The 10,394-nt window shown below is 41.9% G+C and overlaps 1 protein-coding gene across 7 annotated transcripts in view; it reads right to left on the bottom strand.

Annotated features, from left to right (window-relative positions):
- The window catches only part of GCFC2 (GC-rich sequence DNA-binding factor 2), an 83,732-nt gene extending 80,011 nt beyond the window's left edge, over positions 1–3,721 (bottom strand). For 6 of the 7 annotated variants that reach the window (XR_827285.1, XM_010862967.1, XM_010862970.1 and 3 more), the window contains exon 1: positions 3,414–3,721. Coding sequence is in view for 5 of the 7 variants with exons in the window: in XM_010862967.1 (XP_010861269.1) it covers positions 3,414–3,684 (271 nt within the window). In the remaining 2 variants the exon portion in view is untranslated. Of the gene's footprint in view, positions 1–2,998; positions 3,393–3,413 lie in introns of those variants that run through there. The other variant, XM_010862968.1, reaches the window with a different exon arrangement.
- Positions 3,722–10,394: the final 6,673 nt, after the last annotated feature.

The following is a 10,394-nucleotide window of genomic DNA, read 5'->3' as shown; positions in this document are numbered from 1 at the left end:
CGGATGGCTGGATGGCATCACTGACTTGATGGACATGAGTCTGGGTGAACTCCGGGAGTTGGTGATGGACAGGGAGGCCTGGCGTGCTGTGATTCATGGGGTCGCAGAGTCGGACACGACTGAGCAACTGATCTGATCTGATCTGATCTGATTAAGAAAGAACACCCCATAGAAGTGTTATCAGGACTGAATGAGCAAAACGTTAAGGAATTCATGGTATTATTGACAAAAAAGGACTTGTTGGTTCACAATTATTTTGTAATATTTGTGAATAACGTTAAGATTTAAGTTGCATAAATAACTACTCTATCTTAAAAATGCTCCTTAAGGATTTCCCTGGCAGCCCAATGGCTAAGACTGAGCCTTCAAATGAAGGGAGTGCAGGTTTGAACCCTGCTTAGGGAATGAAAGTGAAAGTGAAGTCGCTCAGTCATGCCCGACTCTTTGCAACCCCATGCACTGTAGCCCACCATGCTCCTCTGTCCATGGGATTTTCCAGGCAAGAGTACTGGAGTGGGTTGCCATTTCCTTCTCCAGAGGATCTTCCCAACCCAGGGATCGAACCCAGGTCTCCCACAATGTAAGCAAGACGCTTTACCGTCTGAGCCACCAGGAAGTCCTCTTAGGGAACGAAGATGCTATCAATCATGAATAGGTAAAAGATTCACTCAGAGTGCAAAACACATGGATGGATTTTAATCTAATCGAGCATAACAAAATGATATGGTTTCAGCTTCCACGTATCACATAGAAATTGGCACTTGCTGCCTATACAAGGATTAAATCACAAACTGCTATAGTCACCGATCTTCAACACATCCTGAAAGGCGTTCAGGGTAGAGATCAGGAATGAGGCACTCTGTGCTTTCGAAAAACTGGCAGAACAGGCCTTCAGACAGGTATTTTCAGGAGATTTTATGAGCCCAGTTCTTGCATCCCCTCACATCTAGAAAAGTACTAAAATCATTAATGGTGACATTCGCTCCTCATGACTGGCAGCAAGCTTCTGATAAAATGTGTTTTTGACTGCACAACCCCTCTTCACTAAAATCATATATAATACTGACCTCTTCCCTACATCTCTGGAGCAGTTTCTCAAAGCTATATGAAATGCTGTCTCTTGGGCTACAGTTCTCATTTTGCCCCAAACAAAACTTAACTCACAACTCTCACATTGTGTGTTTTTTTTTCAGCTGACATCCGTTGCAAACTAACCTTTGAAAACCTATTACGATTTCAGCTTCATTGTAATACCAAAGTAGAATACTCTCAAAACTAAAAAGGCTTTAAATACTCTTAATCACCTATCTGTGGTTTTCTTCACACTTTCAAACAAAACAATATATTTCAATAGACTGAATGCAGAGACAGCTTTCAGAATTCAGCTGTCTTCTGATAAGCCAGACATTAAAGACATTTGCAAACTGAAAACAATGTCATTCTTACTATTTTTTGGAAAACAATTATTTTTCATAAAAATGTTTCTTACCCTTACATGTAATGAGTTAACTCTAAAAAAGAATTAAAATGCATCTTAATTTCTAATATGGTAAACCTTATAGGGGCTTCCTCTCTGGTGGCTCAGTGGTAAAGAATCCTCAGCCAAAGCAGGAGACTCAGGCTTGATCCCTGGGTAGGGAAGATGCCGTGGAGAAGGATATGGCACTCCAGTATTCTTGCCTGCAGAATCCCATGGACAGAGAAGTCTGAAAGGCTATATAGTCCTTGGGATCACAAAAGAGTCAGACATGACTTAGCAACTGAACAACAATAAACATTATAGATACAATCCACAGAAACAAAGGCTCTTTGGGATCTTTAATTATTCTTAAAGAGTATAAAGGGTAAACTTTAAGACCAAAGTTCTTACAACAAAAAGTTTGAGAACCAAAGTTTAACCAGATGACTTACATAAAGCACAAAAATATTAAAAAAAACCATGAAAACTTCAGACAAACAGGTGATTATGAACAATGACTAAGAAATCAACAAAATCACTTGGACTAAAAATACTGGGGTTAAAATATTCCTACCTCAAGACTATATAACCAAAAACTATATATATATATATTTTTTACAGATACTTTATTGAAATCATACCATCTTGAAAATAATAATAATAAAAAAAACACGTTAACATATTAGCAACAAAGGTTTGTTTTCTGCATGGTATTTCATCCTGTGACAAATCAGAAATGTTGAATTATCATTCTACTGGTGACATTACCCACAGGTGACAAACTGGATATTCTACTCATATTAACAGAGCAGGGATTAACCTCAGTTCATTAAGCCTGGTGTTATGTATTCTGGAGTGCCATGGATTGCAGACAAAGTAGGTAAAAAGCGGCATTTAACTGGAGAAGCTGATTGCTTCTAGAGACTTTACTACTAAGTTCACGATGGAATATTTTTAGAAGTTCCTTTTAGACTGAAATATAATCTCAAATATTTTTATGTGTGTCTGAGTCAGAAGTTAATGTATTTATACTTCAAGACCCCACTTATACGAGTTCCTTCCAAGTCTGTTTCTGTGTTTTTATTTCTTTCTCTAACTATATAGTTTTATTTCTAACTATATTCTTATTAAACTCCAGTTCAAACTAGAATACATCTCATGTAAACAACTTTATGCTGTCTGAATCCTATTTTCAAGAAGGCAAAGGTACTTCAAAATTGCTGCATTGCATTTAACACTTTATTGGTAGTCTACAGAGTCACCAATCAGTGAAAGTCGCACAGTCGTGTCCCACTGTTTGCGACCCCATGACTATACAGTCTATGGAATTCTCCCGGCCAGAATACTGGAGTGAGTAGCCTTTCCCTTCTCCAGATCTTCCCAACCCGGGGATCTAACTCAGGTCTCCCGCATTGCGCACGGATTCTTTACCAGTTGAGCCACAAGGGAAGCGCAATCTATTGTTAGTGACACATACTGCTATGCTTATCTTTTCTTTAAATAACCGATTAAAAAAAAAAAAGTCCCAAAGTCTCTCACCTAAGTTTTCCCAGCGTACCGGTTTGGTTAAGTGTTTCCGAGGAAAAGAATTGGGGACAGAAAGCACTTCCGCCTACCTAAGAGTATTAGGAATTTTTTAACTCTTGGGTGACAATTTAGGTTCTCCGTAAGCATCAAGAGTAACACTTAAAGCTGTCACCGGTGAGGGTTCAATTGATGATGCAAACACAAGCCCAAACCGCGCAGGATTCTTTCTACGCCCCCAAGCGGCCCAATATGGACATGCAGGCAGCAGGCCAGTGTTCACAGGCACGCATCTCCGCGATTCAACGCTGCCGTAGTAGGCACCGCGTTACGGAAACCTTTAGACAGTCCCGCGGACTTCTGCCTCACGCTCCCCACTCCCCGCTCCCCGCTCCCCGCTCCGGCCGCCCACTCTGCTGCCCAGCGTCACCTGGGACGTCCGAGGATTCGTCCAAGCGCGGAGCCGCTCTCGCGGCGTGCCGGGAACTAGCCCAGGCCCGGCCGCGGCGGCGGCCCCGGCCTCGGCGGAGCAGTTCAGCCACCTCCGCGTGGCCTCTTCCAGACGGCGGCCCTTCCACCGCTGGGTCCCGGGCCGCCTGCTCCCCCGTCGCCCCGGGTTCAGCAGATGTCTCCTGGGCGCTGTCGCTGTCACTAGAATCTGCTCGGCGCGGCCGGAACGTTCTTTTCGGCCTGTTAGCCATGGCCGAGGACCCAGCGCCTGGCGCAGCTTCCTCTTCCCTCCGGTTAACCCCGCCCCTCTAGGGCAAGTACCCAGGCAGGCGCTCCTGCCTTTCCACTGCTTGCTTGCATAGGGCCCGCCCAGCTTAGACGTCAGCTTCGCCCCTCGCAGGCGTGCTTTGCTTCTTTCAATCTGCTCGAGAGTTAGGGTTCCAGGGATGAGGTATGGGGATGTAGAGCGTTCTCTTTGCTTTGCAAGGTGAGCTTGAGCAGATGGTCGCTGAGAAATTCTCGCAGACTCTGCCGTGGAGAGCAGCGCTCACAGGCTCCCTTGTACAAACGCTTTCGAGGAATCAGGCATTATGCCCACATTCTGGACTGGGACTGGATCTACTCTTCTACTTTCTAAGGAGAGTGAAGTTCTCTCTCCAAACAAGAATTAAAACAAAGGAGAAATGAAGCATTTCTTGTATCAATCAACAAGGATGTCACAGTAATCAGTGATTCCAGCTCTCCGGAGCAATTGGGAAGAAAATAATACCTGTGATCCGGCTTTAGCTGCTCTTCAGTGAGTACTCAACATTCAGAAAACTAAGATCATGGCATCTGGTCCCATCACTTCATGGCAAATAGATGGGGAAACAGTGACAGACTTTATTTTGGGGGGCTCCAAAATCACTGCATATGGTGATTGCAGCCATAAAATTAAAAGATGCTTGCTCCTTGGAAAAAAGCTATGACCAACCTAGACAGCATATTAAAAAGCAGAGATATTACTTTACCAACAAAGGTCTGTCTAGTCAAAGCTGTGGTTTTTCCAGTAGTCATGTGTGGATGTAAGAGCTGGACTATAAAGAAAGCTGAGAGCGGAAGAATTGATGCTTTTAAACTGTGGTGTTGGAGAAGACTCTTGAGAGCCCCTTGGACTGCAAGGAGATCCAACCAGTTCATCCTAAAGGAGATCAATCCTGAATATTCATTGAAAGGACTAATGCTGAAGCTGAAACTCCAATACTTTGGCCACCTGATGTGAAGAACTGACTCATCTGAAAAGACCCTAATGCTGGGAAAGATTGAAGGCAGGAGGAGAAGGGGATGACAGAGGATGGGATGGTTGGATGGCATGACCAATTTGATGGACATGAGTTTGAGCAAGCTCTGGTAGTTGGTGACGGACAGGGAAGCCTGGTGTGCTGCAGTCCATGGGGTTGCAAAGAGTTGGACATGACTGAGAGATTGAACTGAAACTGAAACTGAAACAGTGAGTACTGAGGAAAGCAAGGTACTGGCCAGAGATAGCTGAGATGTATATGAAAGAAATTATTTCAGTGAGCCCAAACTCTTACATTTTCCCACACATAGAAAAACACTAAATCCCTTAACTTGAGATATCTGGTTTTCTCTAATTCACAAAAATACTTTTGAGGTTAAGACTACCTGCGCTTTGTTGCATTCAGTTCAGTTCAGTTGCTCAGCTGTGTCCGACTCCTTGTGACCCCATGGACCGCAGCATGCCAGGCTTCCCTGTTCATCAGCATCTCCCTCAGGTTGCTCAAACTCATGTCCATCAAGTCGGTGATGCCATCCAACCATCTCATCCTCTGACATCACTTTCTCCTCCTGCCTTCAGTCTTTCCCAGCATTAGGGTATTCTCTAATAGGTCAGTTCTTCACATCAGGCGGCCAAAGCATTGGAACTTCAAGCATCAGTCCTTTCAGTGAATATTCAGGACTGATTTCCTTGAGGATTGACTGGTTTGGTCTCCCTGCAGTCCAAGGGACTCTCAAGAGTCTTCTCCAACACCACAGTTCAAAAGCATCAATTCTTCAGCACTCAGCTTTCTTTATGGTCCAACTCTCACATCCATACATGACTACTGGAAAAACCACAGCTTTGACTAGACAGACCTTTGTTGACTAATGTCTGTTTTTAATATGCTGTCTAGGTTTGTCATAGCTTTTCTTCCAAGGAGCAAGCGTCTTTTAATTTCATGGCTGCAGTCACCATCTGCAGTGATTTTAGAGCCCAAGAAAATAAAAGCCTGTCACTGTTTCCATTGTTTCCCCATCTATTTGCCATGAAATGATGGGACCAGATGCCATGATCTTCATTTTTTTAATGTTGAGTTTGTCAGCCTTTTCACTCTCCTCTTTCATTTTTGTCAAGAGGCTCTTTAGTTCCTCTTTGCTTTCTGCCATAAGGGTGGTGTCATCTGCATATCTGAGGTTATTGATATTTCTCCTGGCAATCTTGATTCCAGCTTGTGCTTCATCCAGCCCAGCATTTCGCATGATGTACTCTGAGTACAAGTTAAGTAAACAGAGTGACAGTATATAGCCTTGATGTACTCCTTTCCCGATTTGGAACCAGTCCATTGTTGCATGTCAGTTTCTAACAGTTGCTTTTTGACCCTCATACAGATTTCTCAGGAGGCAGGTAAAGTGGTCTAGTATTCCCTTCTCTTTAAGAATTTTTCCACAGTTTGTGTGATCCACACAAAGGCTTTAGCGTAGTCAATGAAGCATAGGTAGATGTTTTTCTGAAATTCCCTTGCTTTTTCTATGATCCAATGGATGTTGGCAATTTGATCTCTGGTTCCTCTGCCTTTACTAAATCCAGTTTGAAATCCAGCTTGAACATCTGGAATTTCTCGGTTCACATACTGTTGATGCCTAGGCCAGGAGAATTTTAAGCATTACTTTGCTAGTGTGTGAGATGAGTGCAATTGTGTGGTAGTTTGAACATTCTTTGGCATTGCTTTTCTGTGGAATTGGAATGAAAATGAAAACTGACCTTTTCCAGCCCGGTGACCACCGCTGAATTTTCCAAATTTTCTGGCATATTGAAGCACTTTCACAGCATCCTCTTTTAGGATTTGAAATGGCTCAGCTGGAATTCCATCATCTGCACTAGTTTTGTTGATAGTGATGCTTCCTAAGGCCCACTTGACTTCACATTCCAGGATATCTGACTCTACGTGAGTGATCACATCATCGTGGTTATCTGGGTCATTAAGATCTTTTTCATATAGTTCTTCTGTATATTCTTGCCTCCTCTTCTTAATATCTTATGCTTCTGTTAGGTCCATACTATTTCTCTCCTTTATTGTGCCCATCTTTGCGTGAAATGTTCCCTTGGTATCTCTAATTTTCTTGCAGAGATCTCAAATGTTTCCCATTCTACTGTTTTTCTCTGATCAATCATTCCTCATTGATCACTGAGGATCAATTCAAATCTGACTCCTTCCCCCACCTCCTTGGAGCAGTTCTTTTAGGGCTACTTGAGAAGCTGTCTCTTGGGCTTGAAGTCGTAAAAATTCCCACCAAATAAAACATAGCTCTCAACCTCTAGGTTGTGACTATTTTCTTTAATTGACACAAACAGACCAGGAAAAAAAAAAGAACACAGCAACAACAACTCAGGTATGGGTGTATCTGAGATTGTCTTTTAAAGCTAAGCAGTAAAATCTACACAGCAAAATCTGCACATAAATGATAGGTGCACAGATAAAAATCAAATGGTTGCTTCCAGGCATCAAAGCTTCAGTCAAGCCTGGTTAAATACTTTGGTCCAGAAGAAAACAATATATATCAGAAAAAATGGTTGTTGTTTAAAAAGAAGTGCAGAGATAAGGACAACCCCACAGAATTACCTATAGAAATAGAGAAAGAGCAACGAGGGAACAAAAAGCCTTTCCAGGTACCCATAATCATTGCTACCTTGTATCATTTGCTCTGTCTCATGAACACTAGGAATTTTTTTCCCCAAGAGAGCATGAATAATACCATATATCTTATTTGCCCCCACGATACCGACTCTTTGCGACCCCATGAACTAAATGGTCCATGGAATTCTCCAGGCCAGAATACTGGAGTGAGTAGTCTATCCCTTCTCCAGGGGATCTTCCCAACCCAGGAGTCGAACTGGGGTCTCCTGCATTGCAGGTGGATTCTTTACCAGCTGAGCTACCAGGGAAGCCCCCATTTACAATACTATCTTATTGTTTTTTCTCATTTCCAAATTTTAACAGCTTTATTGAGGTAGAATTGACATACAATAAATTTCACATTTGTCAAGTGTACACTTTGATGTTTTGCTATGAAATTGTCACCAACATCAAGAGACTGAACATCTTCAGTACCCTCTGTTATCTCTCTCTTGTTCTTCCCCACATCCTGTCCATCCCCAGGTAGCCTCAGATCTGCTGTCACTATAGATTAGTTTGCACTTTCTAGATATTTATGTAAATGCAGTTTTACGGTATGTACTCTTTTGTCTTTTTTTCACTCAGTGTAATTATTTTGAGATTCATCTATGCTTTCATGCATCGGTTATTCATTCCTTTTCATTGCAAAGTGTTTTTCCATTGTATGTATGTATTGTTGTTGCTGTGTTGTTTAGTTGCTAAGTTGTGTTCAACTCTTTGCAACCCCATGGACTGCAGCACACCGAGCTTCCCTCTCCTTGACTATCTCCCAGAGTTTGCTCAGACTCATGTCCATTGAGTCAGTGATACCATCTCATCCTCTGTCTTCCCCTTATCCTCTTGCCCTCAATCTTTCCCAGCAACAGGGTCTTTTCCAATGAGTCAGCTCATCTCATCAGGGGGCCAAAGTATTGGAGCTTCAGCTTCAGCATCAGTCTTTCCAATGAAGATTCAGGGTTGATTTCCTTTAGGATTGACTGAGTCCAAGGAACTGTCAAGAATCTTCTCCAGTACAATTCAAAACATCAATTCTTCAGTGCTCAGCATTCTTTATGGTCCAACTCTCACATCCTGCATGACTACTGGAAAAGCCAGTATGTATGTATAAAATGTGCTTATTCATTTTTCTGTTGATGACTATCAGGGGGATTTTGTTTGTTTACTGTTACACACAAAACTGCTATGAACACCTGTGCACTAGTCTTCGTACGTGCTCAGTTGCTTCAGTTGTGTCTCGCTTCATGCGACCCACTCCATTATTCTTGGGTTTCCCTTATGGCCCAGCTGGTAAAGAATCTGCCTGCAATGTGGGAGACCTGGATTGGATTCCTGAGTCAGGAAGATCCCCTGGAGAAGGGAATAGCTTCTGCTTTAAAGAGCAATAATAAGACAGAGATTCGCTTAGTCATGTCTGACTCTTTGTAACCCCACACACTATAGCCTGCCACGTTCCTCTATTCATGGGATTCTCCACCCAAGAATAGTGGAGTGGGTTGCCATTTCCTTCTCCAGGACAATACTAATTTATTAAATTAATAAAAGTTTATTAGGAAACTTTGCATTATTCATCTCATATAATTTAAAATTGCAGAGATTAATAATTGAAAGAAAATTGGCATATGAAATATTCCCAGGTTTTAGAAATTGATGTCATATTTACTCAAACAAATCATTCATCCCAGAGTGAAATGACATTTTAGTTAGCTTCTCTAGCCATTAATCAGTGGGTCCTGAGCTCCCTCTAGTGAGAAATGTGCTACTTACAGAAGGGTGGTGTCAATCTTTTGGAAATTGCCTCCTTTCTCATTACAGTGCTTTTCATTCTCTATTGTTCTAAGTAATAGATGTATTTTCAGTTTTAAGTCAAAACCATGTCAGATTTCTCAGAGAACAATTTTTTTGAGAAATTACATAAAAGTAAGATACTGCTCTCTCCTTTGGGAATTAAAAACACTTATTAGTGGTGCTAAAGAACCCACCTGCCAATGCAGGAGCCACAGGAGATCTGGGATCTATCCCTGGGTCAGGAAGATCCCCTGGAGGAGGGCATGGCAATCCACTCCAGTATTTTTGCCTAGAAAATCCCATGGACAGAGGAGCCTGACAGGCTACAATCCATACAGTCGCAAAGAGTTGGACACAACTGAAGTGACTTTGCCTATTGTGGAAATGCATCCATAAAATTATGGACCTAATTTTGTTTTCATTTGTGCAGTATCTATCTTTGAGTAGTTAGTATGATGGTCCCTTGTCCTGAGATTGAAGAATCACAATACCCTTGGGGATCATGCTCCTGATGGTAAACTACTGTTAGCCAAATTAGCTCTGCAGATTGACCTGTTAGAAAATACTTTTAAGAAACTGATGCTCAAAATATTTAACATAAGATCTACCCTTTTAACAATTTTTAAGTGTACATTACAGTATTGTTACTTATAAACACAATGTTGTACAGCAGATCTCTAGAATTTTTACTTTTTAACTGAAACTTTTTACATGTTGTACTTTTAATGCCCAATTTCTCCTCCTCCAAGCCCCTGGCAGTCACCATTCTTTTTGCTTCTAAGAGTTTGGCTCTTCTACGTACCTCATATAAATGGAATCATGCAGTATTTATCCTCCTGTGACTTAGCATAATGTCCTCAAAGTTCATTTTGTCACATATGGCAGAATTTCCTTCTTTTTTAATGCTGAATAATATTCCACTGTCCCTATATACCACTTTTTTTTATCCATTCATTGGACAATAGACATTTAGGTGGTTTCCATACCTATTGGCTGTTGTGAAAAGTGCTGTAATAAGTGTGAGAGTGAAAATATGTCTTCAAGATCCTGATGTGAATTCTTTTGGATAAATACCCAGAAATGGGATTGCTGGATCATATAGTAGTCTTGGGCTCCCCTAGCAGCTCAGTGATAAAGAATCTGCCTTCCAGTGCAGGAGACTTGGGTTTGATCCTTGGGTCAGGGAGATCCCCTGGGGAAGATAATGGCAACCCACTCCAATATTCTTTGCCTGGGAAATC

Source organism: Bison bison, unplaced genomic scaffold (genome assembly GCF_000754665.1).
Source record: "Bison bison bison isolate TAMUID 2011002044 unplaced genomic scaffold, Bison_UMD1.0 scf7180017864486, whole genome shotgun sequence".
NCBI classification, from domain to species: domain Eukaryota; kingdom Metazoa; phylum Chordata; class Mammalia; order Artiodactyla; family Bovidae; genus Bison; species Bison bison.
The sequence above is the reverse complement of the archived record's forward strand: the minus strand, read 5'-3'. Positions and strand labels throughout refer to the sequence as shown.